The sequence below is a fragment of the Olea europaea genome, chromosome 17 (assembly GCF_002742605.1).
Source record: "Olea europaea var. sylvestris chromosome 17, O_europaea_v1, whole genome shotgun sequence".
NCBI lineage: Eukaryota > Viridiplantae > Streptophyta > Magnoliopsida > Lamiales > Oleaceae > Olea > Olea europaea.
In genome coordinates, this window is record NC_036253.1 from 1247123 (window position 1) to 1268924 (window position 21802).

Sequence of the window (21802 nt, forward strand, 5' to 3'; positions counted from 1 at the left end):
AACATTGTAAGATTTGAAAATCACTCCCAATCAATCCTACTAAATAAACAAGTAAACTTGAAAGGAGAATCGGAATATAACCACTCCAGGCGTAAAAGTGAAAATAGAAAAGGAAATAGATACTATAATCAGGGTATGAGATACATGGGGTCCTAAAAGATTCTGCTTATTGATTGAATCAGTTCCAGTGCTGATACCTGATATATTTTGACTTAAATTTTCATATTTTCTTTGACATTAAAATCAATTATCATGCACCCAAATACATAAAATTCTGCACATTGCAGATGAAAATATTTTGGGAATGTTGTGTTTCAAAAGAATGTCCGAATAGGATCTAAATACTACCAGTTTCAAGTTTTATAATCAATATTTATATTGTTGATGTCTACTGCTTTTGCTATTTTTGGATAATGCATTAATTTATTTTCCTTTTTGCTGATGAATACAATTGAAAATGTATTTCAGCTGGCTTCAAGGGTGTACAAAGATGAAGAAGAGCTTGAGACATACATACACTCGGATCTTTACGCTGCTTATGATAAAGTAAAGTGAGTCGTATTTCACTCATTCTCTTTCTTGTTTCAAGTGCATAATGTGAGAAATTAGTGAAGACTTGAGAAGAGGTTTTTACTGGATGCTCTGATGTTTCTTTCTGTTTTTTTTGTCTGAGCTATTATTCAATTTCTGGTCCCCCTTCTCTGCATACACAGCACGGTCTGTTTAGTAAATATCTGTTTAATATTTTCCTTTTTGTAATTATGCCTTCAATAGACTCCACAACTCCATATCAAGTGACTTAATAAGGTTTGTGTTCAAGTCTTCAAGATTCTATTTTATTTTAAATTTCATGCTTTCCTTTTGCTCTTATATTTGATTGAGGTCAAATGTTGAGTTTCAGTTTCAGCTTTATTTACACGAGTTAAAGTTTACTCAGTTGTCATCATTGGCCAATTTTGATCATTGTTGGTTGTCTTAATTTTAAAAGTACTTTCCTAAAACAGTAAAAAGTAAGTTTTAGAAAAGTATGCTTTAAAAGTATAAAAAGAAAATGAAACTGAAAATTATGTTTGGCAAATATGTAACTTAAAAGTAGTTTAACTTCAACTTCAAGAACTAGTAAACTTGCTATTTGACTTGTTTAGAAGGTTTACTAAATTACTAGTTTGCATGTTGCCAGCTTGAATCTTCATCTGTATATTTTATTGGGAACAAATACCTAAGCCTTTGTTTTTCTATCTAATTTTCACTTTCTGGAAACTCCTTTCATGACTAACATTTTCTCTTTGATCCTGTACTCCTTGTGTTTATTTATTTATTTATTTTTGTGTTATTTTCCTTCTCTTATTACGTAGTTTACACTGTCTTGTCACTGGTTCAGGTTTATCTCTCTAAGTATAAATAAAAGTTATGCTCTTTTCCTTCTCTTTGTTGGAATAGTATGAATAAAATTTGAAGGAGAAATTATATTCTCAATCAAGTTTCCTTTTCTTATAACATAGTTCATAACATGCTTTTTTTCATGATTGTCTGTCTGTAGGAATAGTACAAACCCAAAAATCAAAGGAGCAATTGTGTTTCATGAACAAGGCCCTCAGTCTTTTGACTATAGCATACGCCTTAACCACACATGGGCTTTCTCGGGGTTTCCTGATGTTAAGTCCATCATGGACTTGAATGGTCCATATCTTAATGACTTGGAATTGGGTGTGAATACAATACCAATAATGCAGTATGGCTTCAGTGGATTTTTAACTGTATGATCTCACTATCCTTCTTTAACTTTAGCTAATTGCAATTGCTTTTTGTAATTAGTTAATGATGTGCATTCATATATAGATAGCTGAAATTTCACTTTAGGTTACTGCAAAAAGGATACCTAATACCATGGAAATTAAGTTTTTAGATGAGGAGGTTCAAGATGGTATCATAGTAGCTTTGCAAATGTCCTGAATTCAAGTGTTGCCACCACTTTTTTGTGAAAATCTTGCACTTGTCCGTCCTTTTGAATAAAAATGAATCCATCCTGCAAGCGACGTGGCGTGATGAAGACTAAATTTAAATAATTGAATGTGCACTATCTAACAACTTAAGCTTTTAGATGAGGCGGTTTAATATTGATACTTGTACAAATTGGTGAATATTTGCTTTATGTTATTATGTTTCAGACATGATCACATGCTCGCAATTTTAACTATATTTGATGCTTGCTGAAGATAAGAGTACAGCATGAGTAATAGTTTTTGTGATGATTGGACATTCTGAAAGACAAGCTAATTCCTTATTTTATGACTGAATAAAATGACATGGTTTTGTTATTAAAATGTTGTGGACAACTGTATTGCTGACAGGAAGAAAAATTATCTGATTTGATGATATCCATATTCGTTGGATCTCGTTAAGTTCTGATGTTGTGAGGTGTGTTTCTCGTTCACTCTTTGGGTGGATTACGGTAGCGGCAAAATATGATGGGAATTGTCTGCTTCTATATGCATTAAAGTTTCAATCTGGAACATAGGCTGCTCTATTACTGTTTCTAAATGCATGTTGATAGAGTATGGATCATAGGAGATTGTTTTTCTGCCAGTGCTTATTGTTGTAAAGACAATAATATTTTTATTTTTATTTTTATTTATTTTTTTTTTTTTTAAAGTTAGAAGATTTTGAATGTTTTGCCACTGTAACCAAGAAAAGTTATGCCAAAATAAGCTTTTGTCTTCTCAAATTGCAAATCTATTTTCTCTTTATTTTGGAACTGGAAACTGCAAGGAAATTATCCATATGGTTCTCTCTCTTTCCAATGTGCAGCTTCAACAACTCATGGATTCATTCATAATATATGCTGCACAGCAACGTGGGACTAACTTAGTCACTGAAGATGTTGGTTCACCTTCAAACTTATCTGGAGTACACTCAAAACTCCAGACACCATGGACAAATTTTATGCCTGCAAACATAAGACTAGCACCATTTCCAACTCGTGAATATACTGATGATGAGTTCCAGTCCATTGTCAAGACAGTCATGGGAGTGTTGTATGTAATTCTTTGGCATTTTCTGATATCTTCTTTGAACCTTTTCCAACTTCATTATGAGGTTTTTTGAACCTTTAGTTGATAACATGCCACTGAACAGGTACTTGCTGGGGTTTCTCTATCCAATCTCCCGCTTGATTAGTTATTCTGTTCTGGAAAAGGTGATGACAACTTGTGGCAACTCTTGCTCTCAATTATTTTTTCTTCATTGCCAACATATCAATACAGAGTTTGTTGCTTTAAAAGCATGTTGTGCTAAGTACATTACTAATACTTCAGGAGCTGAAGATTAAGGAAGGTCTCTACATGATGGGTCTGAAGGATGAGATATTCCATTTCTCGTGGTTTGTAACATATGCATTTCAGGTAGAAAATTTTCAGTATTGTATTGCAATTGCATTACTGCAGTTGCATGACATCCTTCTTTTCTTGCCAACTCTGCCAACCTTTAGGGCAAAATATCTTGTCATTGCTGGCTTTGTGTTAAGATCTATAATGCATCGTGCCCCCTTCATTTTCTCCCTCACGTGTTATATTTTATGATTTTACTTCTTATATGAACCATTGTTACACACACACATGGCCCATTATTATCATTGCATTTAAGTAGGATAGGACTTGTGGAGTCATACATCAGCATGCTTAAGCACCCTTGTGGTATATGGATACTTCACATTGATCATACACGATTGATTCCATATCACATATCTTTATAGCTTTAGTCCAAAGATTTGTACCTTGCTTAGGTCACGGAGGCCTTCTCCTCGTACTGTTTTGTGAAGACTGACCATTGAAGTTCTTTTCAATGCTTTATCTCTTTGGCAGTTTGCTATATCATCCGGGATAATCACTCTCTGCACAATGGGAACCCTTTTTAAGTACAGCGACAAGTCGCTAGTCTTCACTTACTTCTTCTCATTTGGACTTAGCTCAATAATGCTGTCATTCCTAATCTCGACATTCTTTACACGGGCGAAGACAGCAGTAACAGTCGGGACACTTTCTTTTCTTGGCGCATTTTTCCCTTATTATACCGTCAGTGACCAGGCCGTTTCTATGTCAGTACCCTGCTCATATGACAACAATTTATACACTTTTCAAGCATGGTGCATAAGACATTTCTCTGTGTATACTTGTAGGGTACTAAAGGTGATGGCCTCTTTTCTTTCACCCACAGCCTTTGCATTAGGGTCGGTTAATTTTGCTGACTATGAGCGCGCTCATGTTGGACTTCGATGGAGCAACATCTGGCGGGTATGTTTTGTTAATAAATTTTGATCTTCTTCTATGTGTCAATTACAATCTTATTAAGTTGAAATTTAGTGTGTCACTACAGGATTCTTCTGGGGTTAACTTTTTGGTCTGCCTCCTGATGATGTTGCTCGACACTTTCTTGTACTGTGTAATTGGTCTTTTTCTAGATAAGGTATGTCTTTTAAATTTCTTGTGTCTGGGTTCTTCTTGTCCTGAAAGTACTATGTTTGCATAACTGGAGGCCCTGGTAAACTGTAATACCAGATTATGACATCAAAACCAATATTTATTTTCTTAACCTTAAAGATGAGTTGGAGCATTTTATATGAAATCAGGTCCTACAGAAGGAGAATGATAATCCTTGGAACTTCATGTTTTGTAAGTGTTTTCGGAGGAAGAAGAGAACTAGTGAAGAGTACGCTTCCAGCTCACAAGTTAAAGTAGCAGGTGGTCATTCTGAGGTAAATGCTAGTGTTTTTGAAAAAGATGCATACAAGGCAGCTGTGGAAGCGACAAGCTTAGAAATGAAGCAACAAGAACTCGATGGCCGGTAAATATTCTATAATCCAAGCCTCGGCATTTGTGCGAGTGAACATGCCAGATAACATCATACTCATGAATTTAAAATCTTCTTTTGCAGATGCATTCAGATGAGGAATTTGCACAAGGTGTATACCACTAAGAAGGGAAACTGTTGTGCTGTCAATTCTTTACAGCTGACATTATATGAAAATCAAATTCTCGCTCTTCTAGGTAGCCATGACTTACTTTATTTAGTGTTTCAATTTATATTCTTCATCGATCTTAAATGAAGTTAAATATTCAGGGCTGCTGTTGGTTTGTTTATTCCTTTGCTATCTTTTGTCTTTTAGCAATTTACATTAAAGTTGGTTTCTGGATGCTTTAATAGACGCGCCCGGCTACAGTTTGCTTTGCCTAGCATCTCAATAGCTGATGTTGATGTATGCACTTATAGAGGATTTATAAGTGAAGATATTCCACGTAGAAATGTTAAAATCAAAAAGTTGCAGCTATATGTGCTATTAAAGATCTAATTTTCAATGATATGAAATTGAATAATCTAATGATGGTTGGAATAGTTGGGGAAAAAGCTGAAGATCTATTGCAAAGCATTAACTAGTAAGCCCGCTAAAAGATTTCAATGTTTTATGCAGTTCGAGATCACAAACATTTTCATTAGGAAACAATAAAAAACTTCTCCTTTGTCTTGGATTTAATAAATAATTGGAGGTGTGTGGAATTAGATGCTTCAAGGTTCGAATATATCCTTGGTCAGCTCTGTGGAACAAAATACTCCTTGAGACTATGGTTTTTTGTCTGGACTTGGAGCATTACATATTATGTTGGGATAAGATAATTCAGCAAATAGAAATCTACATTAAGGAATGGTTGTGTATGTGCTGGAAGGCTGAAAAAAATGCTTCCATGTGAAAAAAAAAGCCATTGACGCACTTTCATTGCTAAGTATGCTTCTTTTTAGTATTATTATTATTATTTTCTTCTTCTTCTTCTTCTTCTTCTTCTTATTATTATTATTATTTTTTTTATAATCCTAGGGACCCGTTTAAGAATTATACACACACACCTTGAAGCCTAGACAGATTCTTAAGATGACGATTTGGCTCCCTTCATTATGTGTTTGTGTTTGCTGAATTGTATTTTCACTCTATTTATCAAAACACAGAAAGTTGTTTCTTCTATTCAATTGCCATGTGTCATTTTTTCTTCTTTGTGATTGACCTCAAATTATATTCTGAAGGACATAATGGAGCTGGTAAAAGCACAACAATATCCATGCTCGCTGGCCTTCTTCCTCCTACCTCAGGGGATGCTTTAGTTTTTGGAAAGAACATCTCAACAGACATGGTAATTTTCTGATGGAGTATCCATTTTTTGTATCTCAGAACATTATATGAACTTCAATAACTCGATAACTGAAAATTTTCAGATTGGCTAATTTGAACTTCTGTTTGAGAATCCATCAAATATGTGGTGCATAATACATCTAGTGAACTTCTAATACGTGGTGATGCAGTTCGTGTGGTAGCCATGACAAAATAACTAACTCTTCTCAAGTGAAACCAAGGATATCCAGGCTATAAGCATGTGTGGCTAAGCCTAAACTAAAAGTAAAGCTACACAAAAGTAACTTTTAAGCTTAGCCAAACATGTTTGAAGCTTTAAAAGTTGGTTTCCAAACATGTTCAGTTTCTCTTTAGAAGCTCCTTTTTTTCTTGGGAATTCTAGTACAAAATGTTACTTTTTTAAAATGAGTATTTACTTCTTGAAAAGTGTTACTTTGCTTCTTTTTTAGGTGTAGCAAAGCATGCTCAATATTCTTATACTTTGTTGAGGATATGAAATTGATTTCAAAATTTGAAATTTAAAAATTTCTGGCTGAAATACTGAAACAACATATGAATAAATTTTGACTCATTTTCGTGTCATAAAATTGAGTTTCAGTGTCTCGTTTCAATCTTCCTAGTACTTTGCATTGGCTGATTTGGATATTAGCTTTCTTCCTTTTTTTTAATACAATCAACAGAGACTTGTAACCTCTGGTAAATGAATATAAGCACTGACTCGTTTAATCTGGTACAACCTATGCATGCACATAAAGTCTCATGGTATATATAAGAATAGTTGGGGGAGGAGCCAGTGTACATCCTTATGGTAACATGATTGTCCACTAGAAGGTTTCATATGAAATGCTTTTATATTTCAAAAATGGATTATGCTACTTGTACATAAAAGTTGTACATAAGGGATTACATAAAATGATATGGAAGGAAAAGATTGGATAAAAAAGTTGACTATGTTTTAAATTGGCAAATGATGTATTATGTAATCCATTATGTAAAGCTTGATGTATATGTAGCAAGGTTCTTCAAAAATTTACTTGTTTAGGCACTTTCTCCTGTGTCTTTGTAAAGGTTTCAATTTGCATTTATTATTAATGGCAAAAATTAAGACTTAAGTAGTCAGGGTAGGATGACAAAAATTACAATGAAGAATCATTCCAAAGTCCATGGAATTGGTATTTTGGGGATGGAAAGAATTAAAAAAAAAAAATTAGATTCTGTTGAAATTTATGCTTCTTATTGATCATCATTTCCAAGTTCCAGATAACCCACGTTGAGATCATTCAAACTTGTAACATTTGCTGCTTTACATAATTTAATACTAGAAGAGAATATATGTGTTATTAGTTAGCTTATATACTTCAATAAATATACATTTATCATTCTCACTGAATGACTTTAGGAAATATTAGTTTATGGGATTCTTATTTAGCTGTTACTTTGTCGGTTTTGCAGAATGAGATACGGAAAAGTTTGGGCATATGTCCTCAACATGACATTCTTTTTCCTGAATTGACTGTAAGAGAAGTTCTTTTTCTTTTAATAGAATGCAAAAAAGTTTTCTTTTTCTTCCAACTTCTTTTGATTAGTGAGGTTAATAACCGATTGTTAATCAGCATAGTTTTCCTTGTGCATTTTTATCTTTTTGTAATTTCTTTTTTTAACACGGGTTTATCCACACCTCATTTTTCAACTTCTCTTTTTAATTCCTTTCTTTAATAGTGATGTTCCCTATTATAAATGCATACCCCTGCAACATCACTCTCTCCACATTTCTGAAAGAAAAAAAGGGTACTCTCTTTGGTTTCTGCTTTCTTTCTTTTGGATTTTACCTCTGTGGGAGCTGTATTATCTTACATTTCCATGGTCCTCAATTTTTCTTTTCCTTCCAATATGGTTTAACTCCTAGAATCTCCGTTCATAGTTCATTATTATTAGAAGATTTCGTTCATATTTCTATTTTGGTGTTCTGACCATAATCAAACCTTTAAACTTAATAGTCCTCTGAAATTGAACGAATTATAGTTTTTTGAACAATTTTTTTTTGCTTGGAAAAAGTTTTTCTTTTTTCTTTTTCAAATAAAAATGTGCCCCGATTGACTGAAAAAGAAGATTCATGCTGCTAGATTGCTTTCCTTGTGGCTTCTTGATATATATTTCTGACTTTTCGTTTTATCCAATGCCTGTGCTGAAAAGATTGTATTTGAATCTGCTTTACTCAGGTGAAGGAGCACTTGGAAATATTTGGTAATATAAAAGGCGTGAATGAAGACTATTTGGAGAATGTTGTTATTGAAATGGCTGAAGAAGTAAGTCTCTTTCATATTTATTTGGAATTTGGTACCTCTTATGTAACTACATTTTCTCACTTGATCTAGTTTGGAAGTTTACAAATGAAAGGTAGCTGAATGAGATATGTCATGGAAGAGAAATTGCATTGCCTTTTGAATTGTGAAGATTATCCTTGTTTTGTGAGTGATCAATTACACTTTTTTGAATATTCTAAAGTTTTAATCTTAAAAAAAGTGATTTTGACGACAATATATTTCCCTACATCCCTACAAGTTGTGGGTTTTTTCAGTTAGTCACAAAACAGTTTGACAAAAGAAGCTTGAACTAACTTTTTCAGGCTGAATACCCACATCACATATTGCCCAAACACTATGGCGGTTCAGGTTTTTCTTTGTATTTTCTTTATTACTTGAGATCTTTCACGATTGCTCAAGGCCATGTGTTGCATTTTCTCTTATATTTGCTGCCACCAACTACTGGTATTTGATTGTCAACCACTCTACTTTTTATAGTGTTGTTTATGATTTTTTTTCTTCATGTTGGCTGGATGTGATGCTTCTTATTACTGCTTAGGAAGTACTCTTGGTCTTATTCTCATCTTGCATGATTTTGTCTTGAGTGATTACGTTTTAGCGCACCATATGCTGTGATTATCCTTTAAAGAGATGTAATCGTCCATTTGTTTCTATGAAGAAAACAATGGGTGAAAGAATGGGGCGAACACACGAGAATTGAAATACAAACAAAGGGACATATGTTCTGCAATCATCATAAATTGATTGCACTATGCTGAACTTGAAGTAGACATAAAATGTAGTGTGCCTCTAGTGCTACACACGAGCATATCTCGGGACCTAATGAGGAATGACATTCGACAGTTCACAAGTCTAAGGAGACAACAGAAGAGAGTATATGTGATGGTTTTTTGAATGGAGGTAAAATAAGAGACCATTTAAGGCTTTGAAAGGAGAACTAGATGAATTAATTATGTATGGATAGTGGGAATGTAGTGAGTGCCAGGAAAAATTATTGTTATAAATGCGGAGTGGATTTGGATGAGTGTCTAGTCAACGGTATAAATGTAGCAAACTTGGACCCACAGTAAGGAGGTGTTTGTCGAGCCAAGTGGGGAGTCCCAAGTAGGGACTAAAGCAGTAGAGGTGGGACCTTCGGCTAAGGTAGGGGAGTCGAGTATGTTGAATCTGCAGTTGAAGATCCCCGATACGACCAAAGAAAATTGCCCCCACGATCGAGATACGTTGGACAAGAATGCAGCAGAGGGATTAGTGTTGGAAATGGAGCAAGAAAACGGAATTGTATTGGTAGAAAATCCAGCTTCGGTAATTGAAAAACTGCAAGGGTCAACAGGCTTTGCCACTATGGGAATGAATACCTACACAAGGAGATATTTGAAAGTTATAAAAGAAGGAGAGGTAAGGAATGATAAAGCTTTGGTGGTGTGGGTTAATGGGGTCGAGAAAGGGGGTATATGTAGTGATGCAGCACAGATTGAGGAAGAGGAGGGACACTACTATGATTTTGCATACGATGAGGAGATAGCGAATGGCAAGATGCGTGACATTAGATCACCACCGTCGAGTTGGGCTCTCCAAAAAATTCTGGAATTGAGTAAGATGGTGGGTATGTCTTGTGATGGGTACGAAAATAGGCTACTGCAATTATTTGATGAACTGGAGGCTAGTAGGGGATAGGAGGTAGGTACACCAGGAGGTAAGACATGAAAAAAGGGTGATCATGAACTTAAGCGGCTTGAATGCTCGGTTAATTATAACATCAAAGGAGGCGAGTCTAGGAGAGGACTGATAGGGAGGGATGATGGAGTGTTAAGATGATCCAAAAAATAGTTAGTTGGAATGTAAGGGGGCTCAACGAAGTCGAGAAAAGGTTAAGCGTTCAGAATCTGATAAGGAATTGGAGGGCTGACCTTGTGTGCTTACAAGAAACAAGTTGGAGGTCCTTTCGAGGGCTGTTGTGACTAGCCTATTGGGGGACAGCATGTTGGGTAATAGTTTTTGGGGTCATCAGGGCTTCAGGAGGTGTGCTAGTTATGTGGGACACTAGAGTTTTTGATATGAAGGAGGTTTGTGAAGGGCTATTTTTTCTTGCTCTTTCGTTTAAAAATATTGAGGATGAATTTCGATGGATGTTTATAGGAGTTTATGGGCCCAATGTTGATGAGTAAAAGTGGATTATGGGATGAGTTAGCTGGTATGAGGCTTGGTGGAATCTCCCAAACGTGTATTGGAGGAGATTTTATTGTAGTTCGATATCCTACTGAGAGGTCTACTGGTGGGAGGTTAACATGAGTTGTGAAGGACTTCTCAGATTTGATCAGGGAGAACATATTGTTGGACCTGCTTATGATGGGTGGAGATTTTACTTGGCCATCCAATCGGGATCAACTTGTCTTGTCTCGAATAGATTGGTTTCTAGTATGTGGAGAGTGGGATGCTAAGTACCCAGAGGTTACTTAGAGGAGATTGGGAAAGGTGTATTTAGATCATTTCCCTATTTCGTTATCTGGGAATGTGAGATGCACGTGAAGTAAGCCTTTTAGGTTTTAGAAGATGTGGCTAAAAGTAGAAAGTTTTGTGGAGCGAGTATGGGCATGGTGGACGTTATGTGACTTCAAAGGGTTTCCTAGTTACATGCTAGATCGAAAATTGAAGGCGTTGAAAAGGGATCTGAAGAGGTGGAATGAGGAGGTGGTGGGAGATATTAACTGTCATGAAAATCAATGCCTTTCAAACATAGAAAAGCTGATAGAAGGGAGGAGAGTCAAAGATTGGTAGGGGATGTGAGGGAGAGACACGGAGAATTAAAGGGAGAGTTGGAGAGGTTGGTGGAGATGGAAAAGATAGCTCGGTGTTAGAAATCTAGGGTCAAGTGGGTGAAAGAGGGGGAACAAATACACTCAATTTTTTCACAGGGTCGCTAATTTGAACAAACGAAACAATTCTATCACTATGCTGGAGGTAGATGGGGCCACAGGATGTTGGGTCCCAAATAGTAAGTTTCTACAAAATTCTTTATTGGGAGCAGTTTGAATGGAGGCCAGAGCTAAAAGAGCTAGATTATTCTATTATTAATGAAGAGGACGCTAGTTGGTTAGAGAGATTATTCGAGGATGGTGAAATTAAAGAGGTGGTATTCAGCATGAATGACGACAAAGCTTCAGGATCAGACGGTTTTTCATTCTCATTTTATAAGGCTTGTTGGGAAGTCGAGCGATTGGATATTGTAGATATCCTTACGTATTTTTTCCAGTGCTACAGGTTATTGAGATGCTCCAATGCTTCATTTATTGTGCTAATTCCTAAGAAACCAGGAGCGATGTATAACAAGGACTTTCGACCTATTAGTTTAGTGAGTGGGGTGTACAAGATTATTGCGAAGATTTTGGCGAACAAATTAAATGAGGTGTTGGGGAAAGTAGTGTCTAAGATTCAGAATGCTTTTGTCAAAGGGTGCCGAATTCTGAATTCCGTACCTATAGTGAATAAATGCATCGACTTAATAATGCGTCTAGGGGTTCCAGGAATGTTATGTACGCTTGACATTTAGAAGGCTTATGATCACTTAAATTGCGGATTTCTTTTGTATATGCTTAGGCAATGTGGCTTCGGGGATAAGTGGTGCCAGTGGATTTAGTTTTGTATTTCTACAGTTTCTTTCTCAGTTATGGTGCACGGTACTCCTGAGGGTTATTTTTGTAGTAGTAGAGTACTAAGGCAAGGAGATCCTTTATCTCCATTGCCTTTTGTAATGAGATGGAGGCTTTCAGTAGGATGCTTGAGAAGACTGTGGAGGAGGGATTATTAAGGGGCTCCATGATTGATCAGTTGTAGGTATCTCACTTGTTTGCAGATGATACGCTGATCTTCTGTGATGCAGATGTTGAGCAATTTAGGAACTTGCGTTGTTTGCTTCTATGCTTTGAAGCTACATCTAGACTGAGGATAAATTTGGGAAAATCTGAGGCTATAATAGTGGGAGAGGTTGAAAATGTGCAGGAGTTAGTTGCTATATTGGGTTGCAAGGTTGTGCGGTTGCCTTTGTCATATCGTGGGCTTCCTTTAGGAGCACGATTTAAAGTACACATATTTGGTACAGTATTGTGGACATGGTGGAGAGAAGGCTAACTAGGTGGAAGCGAATGTCTCTCAAAGGGTTGCCGTCTTACTCTTATTAAGTCTACTTTGTCAAATCTCCCTACTTATTATTTGTCATTATTTCCTATTCCAATTTCAGTGGTAAAAAGACTAGAGAGGATTCAAAGGGAGCTCCTATGGGACAGTTTGGGAGAGGAGAAGAAATTACATTTGGTTAGCGATGCAATTTGTTCTCCCCTAAGGGTGGGGGGTCTCGAAGTGAGGAGCCTTGTATTGTTTAATAAAGGATTGTTAGGTAAGTGGTGTGGCGATTCTGAGTGGAGAGAGAGCTTTTAGAGAGAAATTATGGGGGCAAAATATGGTGTTCTGGGGGGGGGTAGCTCAATCGATGGTTGAGGCTCTTATGGAGTGTGTTTGTGGCAGTATATCTGATAAGGGTGGAGCGTTTTTCAGGATAGATTGACTTCTGTGGTGGGGAATGACAATGCTATTAGTATTTAGGATGATTGTTGGTGTAGAGAGTAATCGCTTAGGGAAGGATTTCCCTCTTTGTATCGAATTGCTTTGTAGCCGTCCACTATGGTGAATGAAGTCTTAGATGTGCATAATGGAAGTCTTAATTGGAGCATTGTTTTTCGGCGGGGTTTGCAGGACTGGGAAGTGGATGATTATATTGACATCCTTGTATGAAGTGCACATCAGGGTAGGAGAGGGTGATTGTAGCATATGGATGTTGACATGGGATGGTATCTTCTTAGTCAGCACGTATTTTAGATCCTTTTTGGGACCCGCGGAGTTCATTTCCTTGAAAGATGGTATGAAATTGTAATCTACCTCTAAGAGTGGCATTTTTACTATGGACGGTTGTCAGGGGACGTGTTAACTGCGAATAATCTTCGAACAAGGGGTTTTTATGTTACAGAGATAGAGCAGATTGGAGAATTGTTTTGTTTGACATTGTATACTTAGTTTAATGTTGTGGTTACTAGGCATATAGATGGGCTGTCCAATCATATGTTGTTCCTTTCTGTTTTAAATTGATAATATACTTCCTGTGTATTTTTCATTGATTAATAAAATATTTGATTACCTTTTAAAAAAAAAAAAAAAATGCCTCTGCAGGTTGGTACTGAAATTTCATTTAAGCTCCCTCTTGCATCCTCATCGTCCTTTGAATGCATGTTTCGGGAGATAGAGTGCTGCATGCAAAGATCAGATCCTAACTTTGAATTGACTGGCTATGGGGACATTGTTTCTCTTGGCATTGAGAGTTTTGGCATATCTGTCACAACTTTGGAGGAAGTATTCCTGAGAGTTGCTGGAGGTGATTTTGATGAAACCAAGTGCTCTGATGAGAAGAAATCTCTAGTTTCATCTGATAATTTTCATCAGCCAAATGATGCTCCAAAGACAACCTTTGACTCAAAACTTTGTAGAAGTTATTTTGAAGTCATTGGACTTATATTTTCAGTAATTGGGAAAGCTTGCGGTCTATTTTTCGCTACTGTGCTAAATGTCATTCAGTTCCTAAGTATGCAGTGCTGTTGCTGTTGTATATTTTCAAGGTCTACATTTTGGAAACATTTAAAGGCGTTAATGATAAAGAGAGCAATCTCAGCTCGAAGAGATAGGAAAACGATAGTTTTCCAGCTTCTAATTCCTGCCATATTTTTACTTTTGGGTCTTGTTTTTCTCAAGCTTAAGCCGCATCCCGATCAGCAATCAGTGACCTTCACAACCTCTTTCTTCAATCCTCTATTAACTGGTGGTGGTGGGGGTGGTCCAATTCCTTTTGACCTATCCTCGCCAATTGCAAATGAGGTTTTTAACTATTTTTTTTCCACTTTTATTTTTCTTCTTTAAAATCCCTTGTAAATTGTCTCCTGAGTAAAATGCTTATCACCATGTAGGTTGCGGAGCATGTCCATGGGGGCTGGATTCAAAGGTTTAGACAGACGACTTACAGGTTCCCTAATTCACAGAAGGCCCTAGATGATGCTGTTGAGGCTGCAGGGTCAACTTTGGGACCAATCTTACTTTCTATGAGTGAATATCTAATGTCTAGCTTTAATGAATCCTATCAGTCAAGGTATGTAGTTTTCGGGCTTCTGTCTTTGCCATATTTATATTTACACTTGTAACATGTCTATGATTGTATCCATAAAGTTTTAAGATCAATGTTTTCATCTTGTTCTAGCCTAGCAAGCATGGGTTTCCATCCTGATTATAGTGGCAGTGGATAGAGTGACTCATTTTCCCTCTCTTTACTCTTGAGAATAGGGATCAATACCTAAGGATGTGAGTTCAAATTCCACTTGAACTGAAGAAAAATGCAAATGAATTGTATAAAATTTGGCCCACCTAATCTCAAACCTAGCTCATACACCATATGAAAATAGGAAATTCAAAAAAGAGCCGAAACGAGAGTAGAGGCTACTTAGGCTTGTATAATATTGAAGGTTATATACACTGACATGAAATGGGCACTGATGTTTTACCATCAATTTTCATTGAAGGCCAGTACCATTATTCTTGATTGGCTAGAAGGGATTTGCATGAAAATTTTCTGCAACAGAAGTCTTTGGTTATATAATTTCTGTTTGACTTGAGATATTAAAATGGAAAATATGCTGGTTGTAATTGTAACCTGTTGTAACAATAAATCCTTGGTTCAGTCAAATTAAAGTCTGCAACCTTACTGAGAACTGAGCGTGTTTTATTTATTATTTTCTGTACATAATATAAACCCTTCATTAAATTAGATGCCACTGTTGCTATAAGATGATTACTTTAGGACTAGTGTTTATTATTATTATTATTATTATTATTATTATTATTATTATTATTATTATTATGTAAATCACTATTATTGATTTCTGTGCTTCCAACCCTGAGAATGTGATAGACCCCCCATCATACACACGTATTCTAGAAGGCCTAAGAAGGTGGAGGGAGCGGATGGGCGGGAACTAGCAACTGATTTGGTTACATAAACAAAAGTTGTTACCTAAAGGCTTATAAATAAGAGGGTAGGGAGAACTAGTAGTCAGGCAAGTAGAAAGTGAGAGAAGGAGTTCTTATATGTTTACAGCCTTCTATAGGCTTTTGTTTTCAATTCCGGTTCTGTAATTCAACCCCCGTTTGTTTCTCATTTTTGTTAGAATGAGAATGAAAAATATAGCTGTTATGGGTCCCACATAAGAGATAAAAATTCGAATTTGATGACTTGATGTGATGGATAACGGTCATATTCCTCATTTTAATGAGGAAAGAATGAAAACCAAACAAGGGCTTAGTCTTTTAATAAGAGTTATTGATCTTGTTCTTTCAAGTAGAACCTTAACAGAATGTTTTTTTTTCTTAACTTAATTTTCAAGCTGTCAGTAGTTTGTGGTAGACAACGGAGTGGAATTTCTCTCGAAAATGTTATATTTGTTGCGAATGAAGATTATTCTATTTGTCTGTCCGTTTTCAATTTTAAGCACATTCATGTGTATGAGCAGGTATGGAGCAATTGTTATGGATAATCAGAGTGAAGATGGGAGTATAGGATATACTGTTCTGCACAATAGTACCTGTCAGCATGCTGCTCCAACCTTTATTAATTTAATTGACTCGGCAATGCTTAGGCTTGCTACCCATGATGAAAATATGACAATCAAAACACGGAATCACCCTCTGCCCATGACAGAAAGCCAGCTCCAGCAACACCATGTATGGTTTGGTATTCTTTATTCTCATTGAATTTTTCCTCGATTAGACAATATAGAACAGGAGGTAAAACTCTCTGAATCATGTTCTATTTAACGGTAAATTTAGTATTTCTGTGCAAGATATTCCAAAAAGCTTTCATTCTTCTCGACATGGTGAAATTGTTACTAGATGGCTTAAGCAATATCCGAAGGGTCTAAGAATTTAATGCCATCACTCTGACTATTCTGCATACAACTTTGTGTTATACATCATCAATCTTCTCTCTAAGTAATACTAGTGTTTTTGATGATTTTTCTTCCGAGTTCTTTATGGCCTCGTATGATTTAACATATCTATATAAACTGTGGACTGACAAATTATTTGTAGGATTTGGATGCCTTCTCTGCTGCTGTTGTTGTTAATATCGCCTTTTCCTTTATTCCTGCTTCATTCGCTGTGGCCATTGTGAAGGTAAGATTTTAATTTTCTTAGTATATTGGAAAATCTGTAGATCCTGAGGACCTTATCATTGTCTTATTGTAGTTTTCATTGATAAAGTAAACCGAACTCTGGTTAAAATTCATTTTTCTTACTATGGTGCTATAATACATGATTTTAATCTTTCTATGGTGCTATAATATATGATGCCTTCTGATGTAGTACATCACAACTATTAGTTTTTTACTACAATTATGTTTCCTAGGAGTTTATCTTTTAATTATGTTTATCTATTTAGTTGTAATAGGACTTTTATATTTTATTTGATTAGGATTATAGTTTCCATTAATTTCAATTTCCTAATACCATTTGAGTAGGGATTAATTTGCCTATAAATATAGGGGTAATGTACAATTTTCATATCATCAATCATTATTCTATTAATACAAAACAAGTTATTCCTACATATTTCTTATTTCAGTTCTTATTATAAAAATTTCGTAACGCATCCGCACCACCTTCATTTGACACAATAAGTTGCACTATCTGTTGGAAACTTCCTGTTGAAAACAAACTTTAATAAATAACTTTTTGCCCTCTCAATAACTTAATCTTTTGGATACGGTGCTTCCCGTACAAGAGTAGTCAAAGAAGTTAAGTTTCAGTATAACCTATTTATGAAAATTGTGCACATGGTCAAGCCTTCAATGAGTAATGAATTTGGCCTTCATGTGAGGGGGTGTGTCGAAGAAAAAGATCTAAATAAATAATTTTCTCTTCTAACAGATTTAGTTTTTGTGGTTACTTCCGTTGAAGTCTTGAATCTGGTGGTGCAAGGCAGGTTTTCATTAAGCTAACCAAAACCAAATCTGGACGGCAAAAATATTTTTAAGTTGATATAAAGGATTGAACATGGGCATGCATAGGATGAGAGTAGTACTTGAGACACCGACAGGTAAGGCAATCAAAGAATCCTCACGGGTGAACTCGGTAGACCAAATTACTTGAGTTACTTGATTCATAAGTTGTTCTCTACTTGAGTTTTGTATGTAAAGGCTTTCTTTATTACCTGAGGTGCCTATCATTTTAAGTATAATGTCGAGCTTTATTTATCAGGTATGCATTATGCTCGTATTAAGAAATTAGACCCTTTTTTTTTTGAGTATTATGCTTAGATTTTACCAACTTTTGACCTATTCATGCTAGCCCGTATTTCTGAGCTTGTACCTTCTTGATGCAGGAACGTGAAGTAAAAGCTAAGCATCAACAACTTATAAGTAGACCAAATTACTTGAGTTACTTGATTCATAAGTTGTTCTCTACTTGAGTTTTGTATGTAAAGGCTTTCTTTATTACCTGGGGTGCCTATCATTTTAAGTATAATGTCGAGCTTTATTTATCAGGTATGCATTATGCTCGTATTAAGAAATTAGACCCTTTTTTTTTGAGTATTATGCTTAGATTTTACCAACTTTTGACCTATTCATGCTAGCCCGTATTTCTGAGCTTGTACCTTCTTGATGCAGGAACGTGAAGTAAAAGCTAAGCATCAACAACTTATAAGTGGGGTATGAATTTCTTCTTTTCATGGTTTAGCTAAAAGTCCTCCCATTGCTCTTTGAGTTGGCATTATACGTGTTAACTTTGTTTTTGATGTGCACTCAGGTATCTATACTGTCATACTGGACCTCCACGTACCTATGGGACTTCATCAGCTTTTTATTGCCTTCATCTTTTGCAATAGTTCTCTTTAGCCTATTTGGTATGTAGTTGGACTATTGCATTCACGTAGTAATTTTTAACCGAATGTTTTCACGGGTAGATATTTTCTTGAAATATGTTTATGTGAGAGGTATTTGCTGTTTTCACTTAATGTTAACAAATTTACTAGGAAACAATGTGAAAAAGGAACGTCTTAAGTTTTTTTGGAAACAAAATAAGAATTTCTCTATTTATTCTTAAAGAATGTTCTTTTCCTCATTTTATTATTTGAGCTGTAATAGAATTGTTTTAATTTATTTTACATGTTTTTATCCTCCAACACCTCTTCAATTTATTCTTTAGGTCTTGATCAGTTTATTGGGAGCGACTCCCTTTTTCCAACTGTCCTCATGTTCCTGGAATATGGACTGGCAATTGCATCATCTACATATTGCCTAACCTTTTTCTTTTCTGAACACAGCATGGCCCAGGTATTGACTCCTAAATTTGACTCATAAAGAATGGAGATTGTCTCATTGAAAATGCTGAAATTTTGTATATACATCTGCAGAATGTGGTACTCTTGGTAAATCTTTTCACTGGGCTCATTCTGATGGTAATATCATTCATAATGGGGCTTATAAAGTCAACTGCTCATGCAAATTCTGTTCTCAAGGTTGGAATATATTCTGGATTCTGTCATTTTACTTTGTTGGATTTGTTAACAGAGAGTTGGCTTTTCAGTCGGTCTGAAGTGTTCATGATCTTAGATGAATGTCAGAACATTTCTTAGAATGACACAGAATTTTTTCTTTTTTTTTGTGTGTGTGCATGTGTGTGTGTGTTAGAATCAATGTGGTCATTAAAGCATGTTTGTCTAAGATTAAAAAGTTTAGCTGTAAGTAAATAAGTAGGTTGTAAAATAAACAAATATTTTTTGCTTAAAGTTGGAAATAATTATGTAACGACCCGGATCTTTGTACCTAAGCCGTTAGTTTACATACTTTCCGCTTTGGGTGGGCCTTGAGCCCACTTACCCCTCACGGCCTTCTGTCGTGTCCTCCAAGAGTTGAACTCATAACATTTCCCTTAAGTAAGACTTAAGTTGAATTCTGGTACCAATTGGGTTGGGGAACGCAACAGAAGGCCGTAAGGGGTAAGTGGGCGTAAGGCCCACCAAAAACGGACAGTACGTAAGCTAACGGTTTGGGTATAGAGACCCGAGTCGTTACAAAAAATGCGCGTTTTTTTGTAATGGCCCGGGTCTCTGTACTTAAGCAGTTAGCTTACGTACTATCCGTTTTGGGTGGGCCTTGCCCCCCACTTACCTCTCACGGCTTTCTGTTGCATCCCCTAAGATTCGAATTCATAACCTTCCCCTTAAGTAAGATTTAAGTTGAATCTTGGTGCATTTTTTGTAACGACCCGGGTCTCTTGCATCCCCTAAGATTCGAATTCATAACCTTCCCCTTAAGTAAGATTTAAGTTGAATCTTGGTGCATTTTTTGTAACGACCCGGGTCTCTGTACCCAAGTCGTTAGTTTACGTATTGCTCGCTTTGGGTGGGCCTTGTACCCACTTACCCTTTACGGCTTTCTGTCGCGCCCCCCATGATTCGAACTCATGACCTTCCCCTTAAGTCCCTTAAGTAAGATTTAAGTTGAATTTTGGTACCAATTTGGCAAATTGCCCAATTGGTACCAAAATTCAACTTAAGTCTTACTTAAAGGGAAGGTCGTGAGTTTGAATTCTGATTAGTACCAGGATTCAATTTAAGTCTTATTTAAGAGGAAGGTCATGAGTTCGAATCCTGGGGACGCAACAGAAAGCCGTGAGGAGTAAGTGGGCTCAAGGCCCAACCAAAGCGGACAGTACGTAAGCTAACGGCTTGGGTACAAAGCCCGGGGTCGTTACAAATTAAGTTGTTCATTTTGATTAAAAGGTAAGAGTTACTTTTTAAATAAGCTACATTTTTTACTTAATTAAGAAAAATGTAGCGTACTCGGCATGTTGGAAAACACTAAATTACTTAGAAAGTAATTACTTGTTTTTCGTAACCGTAGTGAAACATGCTCTAAATGTAGCCCTTGTTTGAGCCTCATTTTTCAATAATACATTTTTCTCCAAACTCATTTTCAACCACATGTTCCCTTAATAAAATAATATTACAAGTAAATCTAAGACTTTTTCCTACTTTTGAATCACACATTCTCTAAAAATTTACTATTCCAAAATCTATTTTTACCAAATAGTGGGCTCAAACAAGGGCATAGTATTCTCTTCTTTTTACATGCTTGAGTTTCACATTTCTTCTTGTATGTACTGGAATAAAGAAGCCATCTATCTAACACTTGATAATTCTTTTCAGAACTTTTTCAGGTTGTCACCTGGTTTTTGCTTTGCTGATGGGTTAGCTTCATTAGCTCTTCTACGGCAGGGAATGAAAACTGGATCTGATAGTAGTGCTTTTGACTGGAACGTCACTGGAGCCTCTATATGTTATCTGGCTGCAGAGGTGCTTTTCTTCTCTTAAGATTGTGTGCAATTTCCTTGCTCTGTTTTGAGAATGAACAACCTGGTTTCCATAATCATACAATGGTTCTTTATATATGATTATTCTTTCAGATTGGACATCTTGTGACTGAAATTTTAGTGGCTCTTCCATATTAATACATTTGATTGATGTTGATAATACTTTTTTTTGTCAAATAAATTTTACATGTTATATGAATGTATGAAGTAACCACGAGGTTAGATATATACATTGCTAAGTTACTGGTGTATCTCATTCATTATTCATAAAGCAAACTGCCGAACGGATAGAGAAGATTGAGTATAGACATAGCATTTAGAAGTATTGGCTAAATAAATCCTTCTGATTGAAATGCACTCTTTATGATTGATCTGAAAATTTTCCCAGAAAACTTCTTGATGGAAATTTCTTTTGAACTCAGTATTGTCCATGTACATTGATGCTTAATGTGCTAAAAAAGGGTGGTCGACATACTTGCCCTCTGCCATATGGTGCATAACTTTGTGATGGACCCGTCCATGGAAAATGGAGGGGAGATTGGGTGTGGGGAGGGATTCCCCCAGTAAATTAAAAGGAAAAACAATTGGTTCCCAAGTTCCTACATGCCAGTATTGAAAATGCATTGCTGAGATAAAAATACATAGATAACAAATAGAAGAATCACCTCAAGCATTGTAATACATCATTTGGATTCTAGCTTATTTTAATGGTAGTTTGATGCACATGGTTTTCTTTGTATTTACTCTTCAATCTCTGCTGCTAGAGAACTAGCTATGTGTAAAGTTTTTGATATTTGATGGTAATTAAAAAGTCACTCGATAAACGTGAATCCCATAACTT

At 36.0% G+C, this 21802-nt stretch overlaps 1 protein-coding gene across 1 annotated transcript in view; it reads left to right on the forward strand.

Moving 5' to 3' along the window:
- LOC111365874 (ABC transporter A family member 1) overlaps positions 1-21802 on the forward strand; it is a 28498-nt gene that overhangs the window by 1430 nt on the left and 5266 nt on the right. The window contains exons 4-40 of the mRNA XM_022986380.1: positions 436-551; positions 1541-1757; positions 2809-3035; positions 3136-3196; positions 3315-3401; positions 3861-4093; positions 4175-4289; positions 4372-4461; positions 4625-4839; positions 4930-5042; positions 6070-6176; positions 7628-7690; positions 8395-8481; positions 8802-8943; positions 9038-9110; positions 9567-10121; positions 10511-10565; positions 10639-10766; positions 10821-10950; positions 11043-11107; positions 11240-11323; positions 11415-11484; positions 11528-12032; positions 12153-12247; positions 12334-12592; positions 12737-12892; positions 13116-13179; positions 13249-13412; positions 13706-14418; positions 14508-14686; positions 16101-16311; positions 16678-16761; positions 18255-18296; positions 18394-18490; positions 18793-18920; positions 19001-19105; positions 20798-20944. Coding sequence (XP_022842148.1) covers positions 436-551; positions 1541-1757; positions 2809-3035; positions 3136-3196; positions 3315-3401; positions 3861-4093; positions 4175-4289; positions 4372-4461; positions 4625-4839; positions 4930-5042; positions 6070-6176; positions 7628-7690; positions 8395-8481; positions 8802-8943; positions 9038-9110; positions 9567-10121; positions 10511-10565; positions 10639-10766; positions 10821-10950; positions 11043-11107; positions 11240-11323; positions 11415-11484; positions 11528-12032; positions 12153-12247; positions 12334-12592; positions 12737-12892; positions 13116-13179; positions 13249-13412; positions 13706-14418; positions 14508-14686; positions 16101-16311; positions 16678-16761; positions 18255-18296; positions 18394-18490; positions 18793-18920; positions 19001-19105; positions 20798-20944 — 5982 coding nt within the window. The remainder of the gene's footprint in view (positions 1-435; positions 552-1540; positions 1758-2808; positions 3036-3135; positions 3197-3314; positions 3402-3860; positions 4094-4174; positions 4290-4371; positions 4462-4624; positions 4840-4929; positions 5043-6069; positions 6177-7627; positions 7691-8394; positions 8482-8801; positions 8944-9037; positions 9111-9566; positions 10122-10510; positions 10566-10638; positions 10767-10820; positions 10951-11042; positions 11108-11239; positions 11324-11414; positions 11485-11527; positions 12033-12152; positions 12248-12333; positions 12593-12736; positions 12893-13115; positions 13180-13248; positions 13413-13705; positions 14419-14507; positions 14687-16100; positions 16312-16677; positions 16762-18254; positions 18297-18393; positions 18491-18792; positions 18921-19000; positions 19106-20797; positions 20945-21802) is intronic.